Source organism: Vanacampus margaritifer, chromosome 18 (genome assembly GCF_051991255.1).
Source record: "Vanacampus margaritifer isolate UIUO_Vmar chromosome 18, RoL_Vmar_1.0, whole genome shotgun sequence".
Taxonomy (NCBI): domain Eukaryota; kingdom Metazoa; phylum Chordata; class Actinopteri; order Syngnathiformes; family Syngnathidae; genus Vanacampus; species Vanacampus margaritifer.
In genome coordinates this window covers 450993-473307 of record NC_135449.1, presented here as the reverse complement: position 1 = coordinate 473307, position 22315 = coordinate 450993, and the positions used below count along the sequence as shown (strand labels likewise).

At 48.1% G+C, this 22315-nt stretch overlaps 3 protein-coding genes across 6 annotated transcripts in view; 2 read left to right on the top strand and 1 right to left on the bottom strand.

Moving 5' to 3' along the window:
- The first annotated feature begins 965 nt into the window (after window positions 1-965).
- LOC144038241 (wings apart-like protein homolog) lies at window positions 966-13235 on the top strand. The gene is made up of 20 exons (XM_077550550.1): window positions 966-1465; window positions 2180-2664; window positions 2878-3586; window positions 4069-4412; window positions 4698-4858; window positions 5896-5991; window positions 6076-6249; window positions 6332-6468; window positions 6537-6648; window positions 7180-7440; window positions 7534-7645; window positions 8340-8437; window positions 8521-8597; window positions 9974-10128; window positions 10202-10317; window positions 10407-10601; window positions 10699-10918; window positions 11387-11475; window positions 11547-11642; window positions 12102-13235. The coding sequence occupies exons 2-20, from the start codon at window positions 2202-2204 to the stop codon at window positions 12165-12167; spliced, it is 3681 nt and encodes a 1226-aa protein (XP_077406676.1). The 5' UTR covers window positions 966-1465; window positions 2180-2201; the 3' UTR covers window positions 12168-13235.
- Window positions 13236-13760: 525 nt separating this feature from the next.
- Window positions 13761-15960, bottom strand: atoh1c (atonal bHLH transcription factor 1c). The gene is made up of 2 exons (XM_077550551.1): window positions 15581-15960; window positions 13761-14903 (listed from the first exon to the last, which is right to left on the bottom strand). The coding sequence occupies exons 1-2, from the start codon at window positions 15622-15624 to the stop codon at window positions 14102-14104; spliced, it is 846 nt and encodes a 281-aa protein (XP_077406677.1). The 5' UTR covers window positions 15625-15960; the 3' UTR covers window positions 13761-14101.
- A 401-nt stretch (window positions 15961-16361) lies between these two features.
- The window catches only part of LOC144038123 (glutamate receptor ionotropic, delta-1-like), a 58842-nt gene continuing 52888 nt past the window's right edge, over window positions 16362-22315 (top strand). Inside the window, exons 1-3 of one of the 4 annotated variants that reach the window (XM_077550298.1) lie at window positions 16362-16510; window positions 16587-16645; window positions 21583-21738. Coding sequence is in view for 2 of the 4 variants with exons in the window: in XM_077550297.1 (XP_077406423.1) it covers window positions 18642-18729; window positions 21583-21738 (244 nt within the window). In the remaining 2 variants the exon portion in view is untranslated. Of the gene's footprint in view, window positions 16511-16586; window positions 16646-18291; window positions 18730-21582; window positions 21739-22315 lie in introns of those variants that run through there. The other 3 variants (XM_077550299.1, XM_077550297.1, XM_077550296.1) reach the window with 3 other exon arrangements.

Below are 22315 nucleotides of genomic sequence, written 5' to 3'. Positions count from 1 at the left end.
TAAAATGTTGACTTTTCTCCCATCAAATTCGGACCACCTTCTGCCTATTTTACTTTTATCCTCATAATTTAGCATAATGTTAGCATTAAGCAAACGTAATGCGCACTTCGCTTATTAAAGATGCACCACAACACATTATTATGACAGAGGCATCCAATACGTACACGTTCATTTGCTTCCCGTCCAAACGAACCATTTATTTATAAAAGCAATTTTGACTTGATATCAAATATCTATCAATATCGACATATAGAACGAAGCCCTGCCCGACCAGTGGATTAGTAGCAAACATAATGAGATTCATCATTATTATTATTACATTTTCCTTTTGGAGATTGCGCCAACGGGAAAATACCGCCCAGCGACCCCTTCGCTGTCATTGAATGTTGTTGGGGGCTGGGCTGGGGTGCCAGAGCCCACATTTAGTTGTGATGACCCTGCTGCCTGCTAACAGGAAATTGTGTTACTGCACAGCAGATTGAAGTGCTCTGAAAATAATTCCACTTACATCTCATGTTACGACACAGTCAGTGATGATGTTGGGGATAAAGATTTTTTTGTTGTTGCATAATTTACATGTACAGTAATATTAATATACATACTGTATATGAAAAAAGTAACAATAAGCATGATTATGTATTAATTTAGCTACATATTATGGATTTAATTCACATAAGAGAGAGAAATGGAGTTTTGTCTTTTTTTTTAATTGATCCACAAATTTATACCATGTTCTTAACAATGTTAAGTATGAGTATCGTATATACTGCTCTAAAAATATACCTAGAGATCAACTAATCAAATGAATTCCAACTGTGCACGTTTTCGTCATTTGTATGCAGTCATGCGTAAAGGATAATTTACGAACGTTGTTCAAGCACTTGAACGCCGCAATAGTATCGACATCTTGTGCAAGCTAAAGAGCATACAAAAATTTCCGGTGGGTGTTGTCACAATAAATGTCCCAAGTCATTTTGTGGTATTGCTCCCCTGTGGAATTTAATCATGTTTTCATGCCTGGAATTCACATTTTTATGTATGTGTGTGCGTTGACGGGTATCGACATGGTTAAATATAACAAACGCTTCGTGTCGCTTTGAGGTTTTCACCACCTAATTCTTGAAGAGGTTTGACGGAATTTCCGGTTTGCTGTCAAACTTGACGTAAGTGGGTCCAATGGAAAGGAAGGCTTTGGTCGCCCAAGCCGGAGGAAACAATTGTGTGTAATTTAATTTCCAGGCCGGACAATTGTTCATGCCTTCTTGCTTTTAAATGACACCGAACTGCCCCCGCACTTGAGTTAAGCGTGTGCGGCGTTTGCCATCGATCGCTTTGGCCGCCGCCGGTGTCCGTGGCCGGCCTTGTTTATGCTGCGCTTGGGATCAGCCAAGCAGGCCTCCGGTCCGGTCCGATGCCAGTTTAACGCCTCCGCTGGTTTGTCCCCGTCGGCTCATTAGCTCACCAAGTAAGTTCCAAAACACTCTGTTTCCCCCCTCCATTTTAAATCATTTTCTTTTCTTTTTTAAACTCAAGTGCCGGTCTGTGCTGTGTGTTTGTCGTGCTGCGGCCCGGAACGACGGGATGGCGTTTATTGTTAGCTGTTAGCTCGCTCGAGTGCTAATGCTCAAGCTAACAATTTACACGGTGGGAAAAGTGGTGCAAATGACCGATTAAAAGCCACAAAATTCTCGCTCGTCTGGTCTTTTAACTACCCTTAACTACAAGAACCAAAGGGAGAAGACGCCATCTTAATAGTTTTAGGTATGTTGCTAATGCTAGCTTTGTTTTGCCCCACCAATCTGGAAATGTCTTCTTTTGTATTTGAGATTACACATTTGACTCTCTTTAAAAAAACACAGAAGACGCATTCCACGATAACCTTGCTGTGAACGGGGGTTCGGAACTACGATAGTAGAAATTTGCTCATTAATGTTAGGCCGTGGTTATTTTGCCGTGAACGGCTCTAATTAGTCAATCGCCGGAGTGAAGAATTCTTTGCGTGCCGTAAATCGGGCCGGCTAGTTCACCGTGGCTCCAGTGGGTTGACCGTGCATAGGTAATTTAAGCGCCTTATGTAGGTTGGCAGGAATCGTTTTTTTGGTCAACGTTTCTCTCTGTGGAGAACGATGTTTTTGAACACATGGTTACGTCTAATCTTGCAATCTTTCTGCTCTCTTAGAAAATATGAGCCAGACGCAACAATGACATCCAGATTTGGTAAAACCTACAGCCGCAAGGGAGGAGAGGGCACGTCCAAGTTTGACGAAGTGGTGTCCACCAAGAGGGGCACCCTGAGCACAAAATGGGGCGACACCACCTACAAGGCCAAGGTGGGATCCAAGCGCCCTGGCGCTCCGAGGGGCTCTTCCTTCCCCGATGCTCACAAGCGAGCTCGTCTCAGCGGGGGCGGCGGCTCGGACGACCCGTTTGGCTTCGACAGCGACGACGAGTCCAAGCCGGTGTCCTCTCGCAGCGGCGGCAAGTCGTTACCTGCCAAGGCGGCCTCGGCCGAAGCCCCTCGGGTGGAGAAAGTGGTGCTGTCCCTGGACTCTGGAAACTGGTCTAGCTCCCGCGGAGGAGTCCACGCCTCCTTGCAAGAGACGTCACGGCCGAGTGGGACGGGGCGTAGCGGTCCTTTCTTCAACAGCAGCCATGCCGGCAAAGGTAATTCATAGGGCTAAGCCGTCGTTGGGTCGGGCTTCTCATCGGCGCTGATATTCGACATTTTGGCACCTATCGGCATCAACATATGTTCATGGGGAAATCGGCAAAAATGTTAATTGTTTTCCAAAGTCAAAGCAGATGTTTGCAACGGTCTTATTTTGAAAAATCCTAGAACTAATCAGCACTCCTATTGTCTTGTTTCTTTTCACCCAGGAAAACTCCAGAACTCCTCACCGTCTTGTGAGAAGCAGCACAGCTACGCGTGGTACCAGAATGCCTCGGAGAGCGACCGGAAGCCTTTGGCGCAGACCGCCACCTTGAAGACCTCCGCCAAGGCCGAGTCCACATACAGCTCCTGGGACGCCCTGATGGGCTTCCGACCGCCTACGCCCAGCCGGGAGCTGCGCGACCCCGCCCCCGCGCTGTCTTGGACTTCGGCGGTCGCGGGCGATAAGCTGCCCTCGCCGCCCCGCCTGCAGAGCCCCGCAGAGAGCCCCGCGGAGAGCTTTGACCCAGACGGCGACTTTGGCTTGGAGACGGCCGACTACTACCGGACCACGACGACGTCGTCACCGTCGCCGCTCGTGCGGAATTCGAACTGTCGGACGTACCGGAGGCCCGGCAAGCGGGACACGTCCAAAGCCTCGGACTGCGGAGTTTCGGTGCACGGGTCGCTGGCGTCGGCATCCGGTGGCGCCGACACAATGATGGCTTTGACTCGTGGTGGCAGGACGAGGGACTACACCGTGCTGCACCCCTCCTCTGCTTCCATGTGTAACGTCACCAATCAGGTGGGCGGCGTGAAGGAGTTTACCGGTGAAGCGGCTCCCGCCAGTGCTACGAGTGCCGCTAGCTTCAGCGGTGCTGTGGATCAGGTGGACGCCGCGTGGCAGCGAAAGCGGGACGAGCAACAGCACAACAGGTACTGACAGCCCGCAGGTAGAGCGCGATGGTTTTTACAGGCCCGTTTTTATATTTTATTAAATATGTTTGATAATTTTTCAAAAAACGGTCAATGAATCAATTTATGAGAAAAAAAATAATTTGATTTTCAACAGAAACTATTTTAGATCTTGTATTTTTTCCTAAAATTGGCTTATTGAAATGTATTTATTTATTGTACATATATAGCGCTACTTAATAAATTTATTCTAATACTTAATAACTAAGTAAAAATGTATTAACATACCAGGAATTTTTTGTATATCATTTTTTAAAATAATTGGTTAAGTAAAAACAATATAATTCATATTTTAAAGGCCAACAGAAGTTTCCACAGCCTTTTTTTAGTCCATAAGAAGCCCGAATAAAATGAAACCAGAAAAATGCCCGAAAAGGTGTTTTGTGACCTGGACATTGATTTGAAAAAAAATGTGAGCGCACTCTGGTTTGTCTGCTCTTTAGTCAGGACCAGTCCAGATCAAAGAAGCGAACCAAAGCGGACCTGTTTGGTTTCGACGAAGTCGACGCCTGTCAGGAGGACGAGGACGAGGACGAGGACGGCTCGTCCAAATACAAAATCAAATACTTTGGTTTCGACGACATGAGCGATAGCGACGGCGCCGACGGCGGCGGCGGCAGCGGCAGGCTGAAAGTGAGGACGAGGGTCAAGATGGCCGCGGTTGCCGAGGAAACGCCACCTGTTGTCGTGCACCGTGAGCCCGTTAGGAAGTGCGACGTGCTTGACGGCCGCGTCGCCGAGCGGAGTCCAAATTGCTTGGAGAGGCAGGACGTCACATTACAAGCAGGTCAGTCCAAATTCAGCGCTTCTCATCCTTTTCTCATTTGTCTTGAAATTAGTTTGACGCTTTCTAACAATGCAAAGAATGATCCTCATTCCCGTTAGCCGATCTAGATTTCGGCTCCGCTCGCATCCGTTTTTGTGATGATCTCGAGTCGAGCGGCATTCCGTGAACACTGCAAGACAAGCGGCGTCCATGATTTGTATATTTCGAACGCGGACGACTTTCCATGGAGCGTTTGCGCTCTTTTATTCTCCCTTTCTTCCTTTTTTTGGATGACACCGTCGTCAGAGTCGACTCGTCAGCTCTTGGACGGCTTCGCCGCGGACGTGTTGGACTTCTGCGAGGACGATCTGAGGGTGGCGGCCGCCGGCCCCAGGAGGCCCCCCCAGGCCAAGCTGGCCGACAAGAACCAGGACACCCAGCGGAGGATCTTCAGCGCACAGAAGAAGGTGAGACGCCGGAAATGAAGTTGCGGGACAAACAAACTGGCATGACGACCTTCACCACTAGCATGCATTGCACCTCCTTCTTCTTCTACTTCTTCTTTTACGTCTTGTTTTTCTGTGTTTTTAATTCTACTTTTCTTCTACTTCTACTTTCTTCGACTTTTATCTCCACGTTCTTCTTCTTGTTCTACTTTCTTAAACTTCTACTTTGTTCTTCTTGTACTTTTGTCTTCTTCTACTTTGTTCTACTTCTTTTTTACTTGTACTTGTACTTCTGCTTTCATTTCCTATTTTGTGCTTCTCTTGTTCTACTTTATTATGCTGGTTGGCTTTGAGCTACTTTTGAATATAGATATATATTTTTTTTTAGGACTTTTACTAGTTCTATACTTTTGATGTCTAAATGTGGATGTTGACAAAGACTTTTTAGTGAACAAGGAGTCCATTTGTATACAAATGCCATTTCTTCTCCTGTGGCGAGTGTCTTCCATGCAGCATGTTCACGGTCCAAAGCGGCTCATGTGAGGACACTGCTCCTTTTGTCTCCACTTTTGAACCCTGCTACGCACCCGCTGATATTCATTGCCACATTTTTTTTGTTTCTGGTGATGAGTGACAGCCACCGAGCGCATGCTTGGCACCGACACGCACAGATGGCAGCCAAAGCAAAGAAAGGATGCTTGGGGGGGGGGCGCGGCGCCCCCAAATTGCAATAGGCTCCAATCAAGCTGAGTGGACTTTTGCCTCCACTTTGAACGCATTCACTGCGGCGGGCGTTTCAATTTGGAATCCAAGAATTTATGTCAATAAAATGAACTTTTGAAAAACATACAGTCGTGACCCCGTTTAACAGAGTTCAAAAGAATGAAAGCGTCTTTGTTGTACCGCATCAATGAAGTGCCGCTCTTTGTGGTTTGCCACCTGAGGGCAGAATCAGACAGACGGACGGACGGATGTACTGTCCGTTGAGGCGTTCTTATGAATCCCACTAGAGTTCTAGGCAGTCCATGTCTATGTGTGTGTGTGTGTGTGTGTTGCAGTCTCCCACCAAAGCGGTGTACAACGCCCGCCATTGGACGCTGGAGAGCGAAGAGGAGCCCATTCCGTCCTTCATGTGCCGCCCGCCGCCACCTCCCGTAAGACGGCGACACGCAAGTGCTCCTTGGATGCTTTTCCCCCGCCGCTCAAATCACCCTCCGTGCCCCGCGTATGTTCCGCAGGCGGCTCGGCCGTCGGGAGGTGCGTCGGCCGACGACCCGGCGAATGCGCAGAAGGACAACGGCGTATTCAAGGCGCCGCCGCCTCCTCCCAAGGTCACCAAGTGCGTCAACGTCCCCAGCGACCCCTACCAAGACACCGTCACCGCCCTCAAGTGTCGCAAAGAGCACAAGGAGGTACGGGGACCGGCGTTGGGGGTGCGTGCGTGTGCGTGCATTTGTGTGGTCTTGTCAACTTTGACCTTCCGGCCTGCGTCAGCTGTACACGGTGGTCCAGCACGTGAAGCACTTCAACGACGTGGTGGAGTTTGGCGAGAACCAGGAGTTCACCGACGACTTTGAGTACCTGGCCGCCGGTCTGAAGAGCGGACAACCGCTCAACACGCGCTGCCTCAGGTACGAGCAGGACGAGGAGCGGGCAAACACGCTTGTTTCACTCTGTCTGTGTGTGTGCGTGCGTGCAGTGTGATCAGTCTGGCCACGCGCTGCGCCATGCCCAGCTTCAGGATGCACCTGAGGGCGCGAGGGAAGGTGGCGCAGGTCTTCAAAACGCTCAACGACGCCCCCCAGCATCACGTGAGTCCATTTGTCTCCTCACTGCAAAATCTACAATTAAACATTCATCATTCCATTTATTATTATTTTTAAATATAAAATAATTAATTTAAGGAATATTAATTATTAATTAATTACAATTAATGTAAACATAGTATTATTATTTATTTAATGTTTTTAAATTAATTAATTAAACACGTTGATGTAAGTTATGATTACTTTCATTAGAAGTCAGTGCGCCCCCTCCTGGAAAACCCCCCCCCCCCAACTCTCTGCCACGACAAATATTATCATTTGTCTATAGAATTTGTTGTAAGTACACCACTGCAGATGGCTAATATTCCTTTTTAATTCTCTGACAATGAGAACGCCATTGCCATCTACTGTAGTGGATGTGCAATTACACCCCCCCATTGACGTCTTACAAGCAGTACTTTGTAAAAATTCAGCTCCTTTTCGACATGTAACAAATGATACGACAAATCCTCACCACATTTTCATTTCAGAGACATTTTGCATATTTCAGAATCATTTTTGCCATTTTTTGTTTAGAACCTGGCCATGTGCACGGCCTCCCTCATGTACATTCTGAGCCGTGACCGTCTCAACATGGACCTGGACCGCTCCTGCCTGGACCTCATGATCCGCCTGCTGGAGCTGGACCAGGACCACGGCGGCGGCGGCGGCGGCGGCAGCGGCGGCGGCGACTCCGCGTCGCAGATGAGCGCCAGGGAGATCTGCAAGATGAAGGAGAAGATCCGCAAGCTCTGCGACACGGTGCACAACAAGCACCTGGACCTGCAGAACATCACGGTGCCGCCCACGCTTAATCACACACGCATGTCAGGTGGCGTCGGTTGAGGGTTCGCGTGTGTGACCTCATTGGTCCCGCTTTCTTCCCGGCAGACGGGCCACCTGGCCATGGAGACGCTGCTGTCGCTGACGTCCAAGCGGGCGGGGGACTGGTTCAAGGAGGAGCTGCGACTCCTGGGGGGCCTGGACCACGTCGTGGATAAAGGTGACACGCTCTCGCAGTTCTGGATTGTTCATTATATTATTTTGTTTTGACTTTTTTTTTTTTTTGTAACTCAGTTTTCCTTTGTTTTTAGAGGAAGTTTTTAGTATTTATTAGTTTTACTTTTTGACTTCACTTTGGTTTTTATTATTATTATTTTTTATATATATGTATATCGAGTAAAATTTTTGTTTGCATTAGTTTATTAGTTTTTTTAATGTTTCAGTTTAGTTTTGCTTTTAATTGTGATATATATATTTTTTTAGGTAATATGTAGTATTTGTCAAATACAAAATAAAAAAAAAGAGTAAAAATAAAAGAGTAATTTAAATAAATTAAATATTGTGTAATAAAATAAAATACATTATAATTCCATTTAAAAAAATAACATCAAAAGCTCATTTTTATATTATTGACAAAAACAAAGCTTGTTTTAGTTTTATAAACATAACTAGTCTCAGGTTTCTTATAAAAAAATTGCATGTTTGTTGGTATTTTATGTAATTAACAAAAATGTGTATTGAATTTTTGTTTTGTAGTTTTTTTTTTTTGTTAATTTCTGTGTATCAGTGTGAGTGCTTTTATTTAGTTTTATGTCTCAGCGTGTGTGTGTTAACATGCATTTGTGTGTGCGCACAAATACTTTGGGCTCGGTGTGTGCACGTGCGACACTAACGACGTGTGTGTGGCACCACAGTGAAGGAGTGTGTGTGCAACCTGAAAGCAGAGGACGACAAGGACAAGTTGGTGTCTTCCTTGTGGGGAGCCGAGCGATGTCTCCGCGTGCTGGATAGCGTAAGCGTGGCAGCGGCGGCCATGTTGGCCAACACCTAACCCGGTGTGTCAAGCGCAGCCTAAATGTGTGTGTGTGTGTTTAGGTGACGGTGCACAACGTGGAGAATCAAAGCTACTTGATCGCCTACAAAGACTCGTCCCTCATCGTGTCCTGCGCCAAGTGAGTCCACCATTCGTCTTTTCGGTGCTTTTGAGAAACCGTCGTCATATTTGAGATTCACGTTGACGTTAACCGTCCGTGAGCGACTTGACCTTTGAACCGCAAGTTCCGCAGGCCGCCTGAGGATGAGGAGGAGGATGAAGAGCTGGAACGCATCCACAAAGAGCTTCAGTGTCAGCGGGTGACGCGGGCGACGCGGACCCGCGTCTGCTCTGCTCCACTTCAGCTGCTTCAGCTCCTAATGCCATTAACACGCACACACACAGGCAGTGTTTCCTAATTCTTTAACTTAATTTAAGTTTGACTTCCTCCTCCTCCTCATCATTGTCCTCACCACATATGCAGCTGTCACTCAAACCATATTGAATTCTGACACTATGATAACTGTGAGCAAACAAATCACCGTATTGAAATTGCAGCTCTAAAATGACCTCTTTTTTTAAATATTTGGGTAAATAAAACTTCCATTTTTGCAATTCAACACAACCCATTTTATTTTTCAACAAAATGAAAAATGGTACAGAAGAAATATTGTAGCATGTTAAGTGTAAATCAATGTTAACATTCTTGTGTTTCAATTATTACTAAGTCACAGTCTCCCATCACGGTGAGCTATTAAGTACTGATTAGAGAGAGACCGATATCTTTTTTTCAGGGCTGATACAGATTATTACTAGTCAAGGAGACTGATAACCGATATTTGGAGCTGATATTTAATTTCGGTAAAAGGGAGAAAATATTGTCGTGTAAAAAAAAAAAAAATCTTTAAATTCTTTATAGTCAGGTGCGCCTTATAATCCAGAAATGACTGTATGTCTTAAAAACTCAATGAAAACCTAAACAAGGGAATGTCATAGTTTTCAACAATAAATACATTTTCCCCAAATTTAAAAATAACTGAAATGTTAAACTTTCAGGTCTCTGTTTTACTTTCAAGCAAAAACAAACGTTGCAGAGAGTTTCTAAGCTCAGCAGGATCTCTTCTAAAGCTAATTGAAAATATCAATAAATTGTTTCCTGAGGTCAACACAGTTTTATATGGATCTAATATCAGCCATCAGATTAAAAAAAAAAAAAAGAAGGCAATACTGATATTCGTCAAAATGCCAAATATGAGTGTCGCTAATCAATCTATCCCTCCTACTCATGCTTTTTCCTTGGGGCTCGTTTTTGCGTCCTAAAGTGCTCCGACGTCTCTTCAAAAAAGAAAAGAACTCGTTAGTGGTGACAGCGATTTATTGAAAGCTTGACTTTTAAAAAATGCATCAAAACGGTCATCAGGAATGCGAGAATGATCGTGAAGACGTCCCAAGTGTACCTTTGCGACTTCCTGCGTGCGGGATCGAACTTGCTAACCTGCGGCCGTCCCCCCGCAGAGCACTGCGGCGCTGCGAGGAGATGATCCGGCGCTACAGCAGGGAGGTCGTCACCGTGCAGGTGGGCACGGACGGCGGCCTGATGGTCGCCAAAGCGGTGGAGAACTGCATGAGGGCCGTCATCGGAGTTCTGCTCAACCTGACGCACGACAACGGTCAGCGCACATTCGCACGCGCCGAGTGCCGCGGCTGCTAAATGCGTATGCGTGCGTGCGTGCGTGCGTGCAGAGTGGGGCAGCACCAAGACGGGCGAGCAGGACCACTTGATCGAGACGGCGCTCAACTGCGTTCTCAGAGTTCCTCAGTACTTTCCTCAGGAGAAGAGGTTCGACATCCGCGTTCTGGTGAGCCCCGTGTGTGCGCTTGTGTGTGTGTGTGCGCGCTTGTCGGCACATTTCAATTGTGTGCGCGCGCGCGCGTGTGTGTGTTGTAGGGTTTGGGCCTGCTGATCAACCTGGTGGAGTACAGCGCCAGGAACCGCTTTTGTCTGATGGAAATGGAGATGGAGGGAGGTCACGGCCCCTGCGACTCCACCGTGCTGCTCCCAACGCAACAGCAGGACGACGTCATCGGCGACGTCATCGATGGCGGCGGCGCTCCGCTCGGCGCCATTGCCGCGCTCGTGCAGGTACGCCTCGGCAGCGTCCAAAAATGGAACCCGTTGGTGTGGCCCCCTCAACCAGGAAGGACGCCGTCTCTGTCTCCGTCTGTCCGTCCGTCCTCAGATGTTCCTACAGCGCGAGCGAGCGGCCGTCCAGGCCGAGGCTCGGACCGACGACCTCATCAAGGAGCCGGTCAAGCCGGCGGACAAGAGCGGCGAGTGGCAGGAGACGGGCGGCGAGATCCAGTGGGTGGCCAACGACAACCACTGCGACGACAACGCGCCCCAGGACAAAGACGACAAGAAGAAGGAGGAGGAAGACGGCGAGCTGGACCTCAACAAAGGTGAGACGCCGGCTTTAAAACCTTCAAACGACGACATGCGCAAAATGAATCAAAAAAAATCAAGCTACGCTAAGCTCAAAAAGACAACATAAGAGCTTCGTTTTTCAAGCTCAAACTTTGTTTGCTTGATTATTGTTTTGACACACTTATATATCCGCCGTGTCTTTTACCACGGACTCGGACACTTTCACCTTCCCAACGTTTCCTCGGAGCCAGACTGAGCGCATGCACGCGCCTGGCAGGAAGAAAGCTTAAAGTTTCGGTCCCGAATCCCCGATCATGAAAATATGGGCGACGGCCATTGTGCCACAGTGCAATTTTTAAGGGGTAAATGGGACCCAAAAACCAGACAAACTGCAAACTAAAAGCTTGGATTTGTCAAATGGACAAGCTGAAAGCCAAACAGTGCACATTATGAAGCTAACAATTAGTAGCATCAAGCTAAGTGTGCCACGTTGTGTTTTTCAGCCCTGCAGCATGCGGGCAAGCACATGGAGGACAGCATCGTGGCCTCCTACACGGCTCTGCTGCTGGGTTGCCTCTGCCAAGGAAGCCCCGTGAGTCACGTGCGCGCGCACGTCTACCTTGCCCGGAACCAAGCTAACGCTAATGCTAACGTGTGTCTCAGATGAATGTGACTACTGTGCGAGAGAACTTGCCTCAGGGGGATTTCTCCATCATGACGGAGATGCTCAAGAAGTTCCTCAACTTCATGAACCTCACAGTGAGTCGCGTGCGTGCCAGCGTGCCGCACCTCCTTCTTTCTGCTCCTCCTCTTTCCTCCACACATTCTCCTTTCTTTCTTTCCTCCTCGCCTTCGTCATTCAACTCCTCACCTTCCTTTTCTTTCTCTCCTCCTTTTCATCATCCTCATCTTGTTTTGTCTTCCTCCTTTTCCTCCGCCGCCTCCTCCTGCTTCCGCACTTTTTTCCTCAGCCTTTCACTCCTTTTCTTTCTGCACTCCTCCTCCCTCTTCTTGCTCCTTCGTTTGCGTTGGCTTCCAACTTGAAGCTCTTTCTCTTTGTCCCTTCCTTCTCCTCTTCTTCCTTTCAATCTTGCTTCTCATTCTGCTCCTCTTTCGTCGCCCTGCTTTGCCGTTTATCGTGACGTCACGTGTCGCGAACGTGTCATGTCCTATCGTTTGTGGCGTGTGTAACCGTTTTTTTTGTCTTGGTGTCTGCAGTGTGACGTTGGCACCGGAGGACAAAAGTCCATCTCCAGAGTCATCGACTATCTGGAGCACTGCTAGATGCACACAAGCTTACACGCACACACACACACACACACACACACACGGTCCACCTCCAGTCAGTATTTTCAGCCCCTCCCATCAATGGAGCAACTGAAGTGATTTTAAAAATGTGGACTCATCCTTCGGCCATCCTCGTCTTTGGTTACATGTGAGGTCAGTTCGGAATTGTTTCAGCTCGGTTTGCCTCGTCTTCTCCATCCACGCGCCCCAAATCTGTTTGGTTTGATGTCTTGCTTGTCATGCGGAGGCTCGCGTGGTCCCGCCCATCCCTCTCGGTTTTGCCCTTGAACACGCGAGTACAAAGTGCAAGACCACTTGAACATTTTTTTTTTTTAAGATGATTTTATGGTCTTTATTTTTTTTGGTGAACTTAAAACATGCACTTGCCGCTTATAGTTTACAACTTCCGTTGTGTGTGTCAGATGCATGACATGCATCTCATTTAGTAATTTGCGTGTGCGACTTACAAAGTTGGATGTGCAACAAACTAAGTTTTGTGACTTCTAACGTCACATATTTGACTTCCTAAGTTGTACATGCAACTCACTAAGCAAGCACGATTGACAAGCTAGTTAGTTGCACACGTGACTTTGTGAGTTGCGCGTGCGACTTGACAAGTCGCACGCGTGAGATGCATCAAGCGGCAGTCGCTCCCCGACCAGTTTTCTCCTTCCAACGGCGGAATAACCCTTTCACGGTTAAAGGTTCTTTTCATGACGTCAGATTGTTCCCTTCATTTTGAAACATTTCCTTCACGTCATTGTCAACACGCACGCACGCACGCACGCACGCACACACAAACGTTTACAAGAGCTTTATGGAGGATGTTTGTGTACAGTTTGTACATATGTTGCCGGAGGAGCGGTGCATGATGGGAAGTGGGCGGGTTGGGCCGCGCGGGGAGAGGCCTGGACTACTTTTAAGAATTTTTTACAATTTTTTTTTTTTTGGGGTGTGTGTGTTCCTCCTGCGAGTCGAAGGCTTCTTAACAGGGCGACTGCGTTTGTATCCGTCTTTGCTTACGTGTACATACTTTGAAAAGAATTAAAGTTGCTACTTTCATTACCTTCTGCTCGTTTCCTTTTGTTGCTTGAAAAAGAATCAAGTGGGCGGGTCAGGGTCGGTAGAATTTATTTTCACGAGGAAATACAAATTTGTTCTCGTTTTTATTTCAATCACTCTTATGTTCAATGCAATTATTTGTCAAATGTACCGTGATATCTTCAATTGTTTGTCATTCCGTGACCAACCAAGCAACATCAGTTTAATTGTATAACCATTTTTTGCCATTGAAGTGAATTGCAATGCCATTTAAGTTTTAGCCCCGCCCCCACACATTTTTGTGACTTTTTTCTTTTCTTCACAAAACGCTTTCATTGTCAAGTTTAAATAAGAAAAACATGGTACATAATGTAAAGTAAAAATAAATAAATGTTGTCTTTAAGGGGCGTGGCCTGTGAGTCACGTCCAGAGCTGCAGTTGCAATTAAGAAAAAGACATTAGCATTTGCCCCTTGCGAGCGTTCTCATTTTGTTTGTTTGTCCCACAATAAAGAGCCACAAAAAAAACGCATCTGCGATTTCGGCTCTCCTTGCCCACATGCCCAGGGCATTACAGTGCTTGTGAAGTTTGTGAGAATTTTGCCTCACAATACAAAAGAAGAAGAAAAAAAGAAATCGACCAAGCAATGACTCTCAAGTTTCCGTGTGCAATGATTTATTGATTTAATGGTGTCCAGATCTTCAAATTGTCCACACTTTGGGAATGTCAGCAAATATCTGCTTTTCACTGTAAATGTCTGTTAATGCAACAAATAGTTGAGACCTGTCCATAGTGTGGATGCTCCGTTTTCAGAAGTGCACTCTTTGCAAGCGAGCTGCTCCCACGAAGACCAAGAAGGAGAAAAGCAAAAGTCGATGAAGAAAGTCACGTCAGTCAGCATGAAGGCAACTCCAAACGTCATTTTGCGGCGCTGGGCTGCTTGCGCTTGCGCGTGAGTTCCTCGCAGAGTTTGGCGTCCGCTCGCCTCGCCTGGGACCCTCTTCGCGGGGGGGCGCCTCCCCATCGCTGGCCTCCTCCTCCGGCGCTCCTTTGGCTTGCAGCAGCTCGCTGAGCGTGGCGATGTAGATCTGCGCCATCTGCAGCGTCTCCGACTTGGACAGCTTCCGGCCGCCGTGCAGCCGCGGGATGACGCTGCGCAGCCGGTCGAAGGCCACGTTGAGGCCGAGCATCCGACGCCTCTCGCGGGCGTTGGCGGCCAGGCGCCTCCGCCGCTGCTCCGGCTGCGGCTGGCCCATTTGGCCGAGCCGGAGGTGCACGATGGCGCACGGAGCCCAGGGGGCGGGGCGGCCGGGGCGACCGGGGCGGCCGGGCTCGTCCTCGGCTTTGGGTCGCTGCAGCTGCTCCGACTGGTCGGGGAAGAGCGACAAGAAAGGCGTCAGGAGGCTCCTGAGCGGAGGCATGTCGTCAACTTTGTGTCCTTGGGGACGGACGGCGCCGATGTGACAATTAAGCTTGCGCCCGCCCGGTTGCCACCCGCGCGCTGGTGGGCGTGTGCGGGTCCAGCAGCCGAAGGGCGGCCGCTCGGCAGGAAGTCCGTTGGCGCAATTTGGAGAGTTCATCAAAAGGGGATTAGAGGCGCGCGGGTGCGCATGCACGTGCAGCCTTGGAAAGCCACCAAATGAAGCGATGACAGTCAAGCGTCTCGTGACGTCACGTGGGCAAATCTTCGTTCTTGAGGGATTTGGTTTGGTAGAAAAATCACATTTTCATTCTGTAGATGTCTCAATACTTTTGACCATGCTAGCTTTTTGGGCACTCTGTAACAGTCCCATTTTTGTCCAAACTAAACGTTTTCTTTATTGTTACACATTTTTTATGCGTCTCAATACTTTTCTCGCAATAGCAGTTTTTTCCCCTCCAACTTTTTTACTCCGCATTTTCTTTACTTTTGCTTTACTGATGCTGTCCCAATACTTTGTCAAAAGTCTGTAGACGTCCCAATATTTTTGTCTGAATTCTCTCCATTCTCTGAGATGTTTCAGTGTGCGTCCCTAACTGCATTTTCTCACTATTTTGCTGGCGTCCTAACGCCACAGCACTTGCTGTTCACATTTTGTTGCCAAACGTATTGAGACAGCCATCGAATTTACACAAAAACTATCAGGACATGATCATGCGGAAATTAAGTCACAGTTTATAAAACGTTTGGACTTTATCAATCCTTTATGGTTTGTCCTGGTCCGAGGTGCAGTAGCCCGTCTGTGGACTTTCGGGTTTGATCTGTGATGCGAGTCTTCTGTCAATGAGCCGTTTGATTGGCTGTAATCAAGCATGGGCGTGACGCCACAGGAGGTGTGTGTGTGTGTGTGTGTGTGTGTGTGTGTGTGTGTGTGTGTGTGTGTGTGTACCCTGAGCCGTCTTTTTCCTGGCTGAGGTCCTCCTTGCCAAGCATCCTGGATGTTGCAAAAGCAACTTTTCCTTTTCTCTCATGAAAACTCCAGTTGGCGGCCTCACGCCAACCCGCTTGCTGGTTTTGGTTCTGGTGAGGGGGGTCTTTCTCAGGGGCTTTGATCCGCCGCCCGCATCGGCCGCTGCCGCCAATGAGCCGTTTGATTGGCGGCCCGACAAGTGTGGGGCCAAAATCCTGCCGGGGTCGGGGGTCCTCCCGTCTGCTGTGGTCGCCTCCACGCTGCTCGCTTTTGTAAAGGACCCCCACCCGGTCGCCCGCGTGGGCTGGCACACGCCCGCGTCTGTAATCCCCTCACGACGCCTCTGGAGGAGGCATCCAAAGGACACTTCCTGTCACTCATCGTCGCCACGCCGCGCCCGTTTTTAATTAAACACACAAAACACTCATCAGATCCGCTGACGTCATGCGCAACAGACGTTGGGCGACCTCAACCGGCACGGACAGCAACTCACACGGTGCTGAAAACAACCATCTTGCAGTGTGGAAATAAAATAAGTCAAAAAGAAAAATAAAACAAATGTATTGTTGTGTAATCGAGATGCACGATTGTGTAATTTGTGCTTTTGTTGTCGTTCTACTGCGGAAGCCTCGACCACCATCACACGGTACTTTCTGTTTAGTACGCCCCCCTCTGACGAGGTGTGGCTACTGCACTTCCGGGTTTTGTGCTTTTTGCAAGGGTCAAAGGTTACAATTTAAGATGACCGGTGTCAGGTGCGTGTGTGCGTGTTTGTGTGCGCTCTGTGAAGCTTTTCGGCTCATGATTGGGACTTTTGCTTCCTGCATGACGTGAAAGCTCGAAATAAATGTCAAGTCGTCGTCCAGCCGTTCGGTCGCCTCCTCGTGAAAAACAACCAACCAACAAAACGTGAGCGTAATCATTTAATTAGAATTAAATGTGTCCGTGTATTTGTTTGTTTGTGTGTCTGACCACCAGGGGACAGCAGAGGCCAACCTCCTGTAAGCGGGCCTTTGACGTCACACAGGAGGAGATGACGTTAAGGTTCGTGCTGGCTTTTGTTGTCACTTCACAACTTTAGGAAATCATGAATTCATAAGGTGATATCATCAACTGACGTTCTCAAATGAAATGATGACGCCATGCAAGCCTGACATCGTGTCTTAGTGAACGATGTATGACTTCATGGCCGCACAACAATCAAAACTTTAGGCAAAAGAAAAAAATGTTTTTTTTTTAGGATTGGACAAAAAGTGGAGCGATGTTGTCTGGATAAAATCGTGCGTTAAGTGTGTGTGAGGGGTTGTCGTGTGCTTTTGAAACACAAGCAAGTAAACAAAGCAAGTTGAGACTTACTCTCCATGTAATACCAACTTGTGGCCAGCAGAGGGAGGAAGTCTCCACCAAAAGCCAACAACGTGTGAGCGTTTTGCTGTCAAGTTGCTTTTTTTTGTGTGCGTGTGTGCGTGTGTGTGTGTGTTGCTGTCAAGTTAGTGAAATATTTCATATATGATGACGATGCCAAAGGTCATGGGATGACGTCAGGTCCACTGATGATGCCCTTTGTTGTTGTCATGGTAACCACGTCCTCTCGTCATCTGCTAACCAAACAATTTATGCTCCCCCCCCCACCCCCGATGAGTTGAAAATGCTCATTATTAATTTTTAGGATCAAATTGACGATGATAATGATGACGATTTTGGCGGGAGTCATTTTACACCCTGAACTGGTCGCTGGGCCAATGAAAAATTTAAAGAAAAGACTGGTCGCCAGCAAGTTAGCTGTGACTTTTGCTAAAGGAACATTTGCATAAATAAGGCTTGTTTTATGCGACGTGCTTTCGGCAAAATCATTTTTGGGACGAAGAAACACGTGCGACTGGACCAAAGGTGGCGCTACAGGGGGGCCTCGGGGGGCTTTGGCCCCCATCACAAATCAGATTTGATTTGATATTCTAAAATATATTTAGAAATGATTTTCCCAGCCCCCCCCCAAGTATCGCTGAAGCCCTCTAAGAGAGAAACAAATCTGGGAGCCGTCCCTGGACTGGACAAACATTTGAGTTGACTTCTTTGACTTTTTGTCTTGATATGGTTGCGGAAACAAAAAATCGAAACTTGTCGTTTCGTAAAGTTTGAGTTTATTATTCTTGTCGTTCAACTGATATTGTTGCGCAATAGCAACGTCAAACGTTCCTGTTTGTCTTTTTGTCCTTTTTGTACCCATTTGGCGTTCAAGCTCTGATTTCAAAACCAAATTGATCCGAGGTGACTCGAGCGGTCTTGTCGCCAGTCATTCATGCAACACAGGACGGATTGCCAGCCAATGACGGGTCACTTTAGGGCACAAACATTGAGCGAGTGCCGCACTGGGCCCAGATCGGATCCCTGCAGAACCTCTCCACCGTCGGCCACACGTGCAAACCGCTAGCGCACTGCGCTAGCCAATCAATGCAGCTCATGGCGACCAGTCCGTTACGTGTCTGCATGAGCCCTGCTGCTGGCTGGCGACCAATCCTGGGCCAACGCTTCTACTTGCCCAAAAGAATGAGAAGGAAAGGACAATGAGAGAGAGTGAGCTGGAAAATGTGAGGATGCGAGCGAGCCATTGAGTGTGAGTGAGAGAGTGCTCTCTCGCTCTCTCTCTCTTGAGAGAGCGAGCTCCTTTCCTCTCTCTCTCTCTCTCTCTCTCTCTTTTTCGTCAGTGTAGCGCGAGGCACAGCATGCGGAGCAAGCCTCTCCTCCTCTTCCTCCTCTTCCTCCTCCTCATCCTGGTGGCTCAGCTGCTTTTCTTCCTCCGCAGTCCGGAAGCTTTTTCTTCTTCTTCTTCTTCTTTTTCTTCTTCTTCTTCCGCATCTTTTTCTTCTTCATTTTGCCCGCAGCCTCACTTTGGATTGCTTTCCTTTTCCTCGCCTGCTTTGGCCCTTTTTCTTCCTTCCTTTTCTTCCTTGTTGCTCTTTTTGCGCACTGAGGACGCGGCGGCTGGCGTCGGCTTGCGTGCGTGCGTACGCGCGTGCGTGCGTGCGTGCACGCGGCGGCCATGGATCTCCGCATGCTGCTTGCGCTGCGCGCGTGCTTGTTGCTGTTGCGCGGAGCGACGCTGCACGCCGACTCCATCGTTCACATCGGTAAGGAAGCCCCGTTCCTTCTTATTTGGGGGTTGGGGGGCGGGGGGGGGGATGCGGTACGGTCCTGATGCTGCCTGCTGGTGGGGGGGGATGATGAAGTATAGCCCCCCCTCCCTCCCCTCTTTGGCGCGTGATGAGGATGGCAAGCTGTTGCTCAGTCATTCATTCAGCTTCATTCAAAGTCTTGCAGGTTTTTGTAAACATCATCTTGAATGTGAATAATAATAATAATGTTGAAACATTAATCATGACGTCAACATGCCGGATTTGATGTATAAACCTGAAACGGGACAAATGTGATGTAAATATGCTGGAAATGTGACGGAATTACAACACATGAGATGTCAAGTCTGTCAAGTTGAGTCCCAAAAATGTGAAACATTTGCTGCATAAACCTGAAATATGATAACAACTTGCTCAAATATCATCACTGCAAACGTGTTAAGCGGAAAAAAGTGATGGAAATGCGTTACATTAGGATGTAAAAAAAAAAAAAAAAGGGAATTGATTATGACCTCAAGTATATCAAGTCAACATCGACGAGACGCTTTCGTTGTACAAACCAGAAATGATGACATCAACATACGAAATGAAAAGTCACACGTAAAAACTAGAAAGATGACGGAAATACGCCACAGTCAATGTAAAGACATAAATAAGATTCATGAGATGCTTAAACCTGGAATAGAATGTAAACATGCCAAACTAGATGTCACATAGGATGTAAGTCTGCGGCAGGATGATGTCGAAATATTACATTTGATTTGATACGAAATAAGATGCAAATAAAAACACATTGAAATTCGCAAGCTGTTTAGTGAGCGACATTTTTCTTAAAGAAGATGACGATGCTAGCATGTTTCTCGTTGTCATGGTAACCAACAAATCGTCTTTAGCCAAACAGAAAGCGTCGTTGGTACAAGATGATAATCGGAATATTTGTAAGGATTGCAATAGTGATAGTAGTGACTTATTAGGCAACATACGCCTTGGACTGGTCACCACGTCAATGGTAGGCCTGAAAAAAGATTGGTCGTCCACACAAGTGACCTGTTAACGAGCTACAATTACATCGACTCCGTTATTTTGACTCAAGTCACTTTTTCCACACGTCAACTCGTCGATTTGAGCTTGCGGGCCGTTGGCGGAGTTCGTTCCCGATTGGTCGCTCGCTCAGTCACAGGGCACATAAGGACAAACAATGGAGCGGTCCCTCGTCAGTCTCTCTCTCTCTCTCTCTCGCTCGCTCGCCCGGCGCAACTTTGAGCAGGACGTGCGCCTCATCTTAATGCGCTGATGACAAAGAGCACAAACGGCCACTGTTGGCGCCTGGCGAGCTGCTCACACACACTTTGTCATCAAACACACTTCAAAAGGGGGGGGCGGGGCTTGGACAGGAAGTGTGATGATGACACGAGTGCGGTTTGCTGCAGCGAGTGGCGGTGAAGCACTGCGCTTGCTACAAGAAAAAAGAGAGAAGAAGAGTCCGTTGTCAGTCACGCGACGTTTGCTTTTTGTCACACGCGCGACTCAAAGAGTTAACTCGTCATCGGCAATTAATTCATAAATCACTCACAACAAAATCCGCTAACACACAGCTAGCATAGTAGCAACGAAGAACCAACCATCGCTTTCCTTTTATGCTTCCAACTTGAGGTCTTATTTACGTGCATGCACATTTATTTTATATTATAATTTTTTTTTTTTTTTATGAAAGCAGAAATTCTGTATTTCAGAAATTTGCTAGGATAGAGCAAACCGTTGGTGAGATCCGGTCAAAAGTATTTGGACAAGATAGTGAGGGAATGCGGACGGACGGACGAGCATGTGACGGCGATGATGATGATGACGATGATGAAGATGATGATGATGACGATGACGATGATGATGCAGAAGACGTGCTTACCTTGGAAAAGTTGACGGTTGATGTTTTCCGGCTGGTACGATTGATGATGAATGCGGCGCTGTCAAACAACTGACGAGACACATTTGGGTCGCCGGTTCTTGTCGGGAAAAAAACCAGCAGCAGCGCATTCTTGTCAAGATTTGACGAAGAAGCACCAGAAGCTGCCGAACCTCCGAAAAACATTGTAAGACGCGTTGGAAAGTTTTAAGCCAGCAGAACAATCGACTTCGTAGTCAGCAAGTGAACGCAGCGCAAGTGGACCGCTACCAGAACCGGAAGCCAAAGAAGAAGCTGAAGTCTGAGTGGAACCGTGAACGGAAGCCAAACCGGAACCGGCTGCCGAAGCTGAAGTCGAAGCAAAAAGCCAAACGCGTCCGCAAGCCCAAGCGGCGAGACGATCTCCAGGCCGAGCGGAACCGGAAGCCCGAACGGGCTGACGACAAGCCCAGAAGAAGGATGCTGAACTGGCCGCGACCTTCGCCGGCTCGAGACTTCAGACAATCGGCGGCCAACTGGAGCGACTGGCGCTGACTTGGTGGCGCTCGGATGGGATGTGACAGCGGACGACCTCTGATTGACCCAAAGACCCCTTGGAGACGTTTTCCATTGGTTTGGCAGGCAGAGTTGCCGTCGGCCATTTTGTTTCACCTGGAGACGTGGCGAAGCTTTGACGTTGACGTTGAGTGTTGCGCTTCACTTGGCCAGAACCTCAAAGCCGTTTTGTGCCGGCTCACCGTTTGTCCGTTTGTCCGTTTGTCCGTCCGCCACCCAGAAGATTGTCCTGGTCTACGACCTGCTCCGGAGTGGCTGACGTGGGTTCAATCCATGTTGACGCGTCCTTGAGCAAGACACGGAACCCCGATTTGGATCTGTCCGATGTGTGAATGTGAAGCATTGCGAAGCGCATACGAAGTTGAGGTTCTGACTCGCTCTTCTACGCGGTCCAGGTGCCATCTTCGAGGAGAACGCGGCCCGGGACGACCAAGTGTTCCAGCTGGCCGTGTCGGACCTCAGCCTGAGCGACGACGTCCTGCAGAGTGAGAAGATCACGCACTCCATCAAAGTCATCGAACCCAACAACCCTTTCCAGGCCGTGCAAGAAGGTGAGCGGCCGGATTCTGTCCCGCGTTCCAACGTGAGCTCGGGTCGGAGCCTGCAAAGAAAGCGGCTCGTGTTTTTGCTTCTGGCTCCAGTCGTGCTTTTGGTTTTGGTTCTGAGCTTCTACCTTAGCTAGTTTTTTTTTCTTCTGCTTTTCGCTTCAGCTCGCTTGTAGCTCGGGTTCTTGCCGACCTTTGGATCTTGATGCGGCTTTGGTCTTAACTTTGCTTGTGCTTAAAGTTCTGCTTGTCGCTGAGCAGGGAAATGATTGAGTCGATGCAATCAGCGAGTTTCTGCAAATGGCCGCCGTGCCATCTGCTCAAACGTGAATGCGAAGCCAGAGTACTCGCACCCCATCCAAACCCAAAGTGTTTCCTCGCCTGCTCCCACAAAACCACGAGCATCCCCCCCCCCCCTTTGGTTTTGCTTCTTGTGCCGTCTTCTTCTACTGGTTTTGGCGGTCGCTGCGGTTTTAGCTGCGGTTGAAACTTGCTGTTGATTCTGCTGATGCAAGTTGATGGATGATGCAATGTCTGATGATGATGATGATGATGATGATGATGATGTTGCCACGGTGACGGG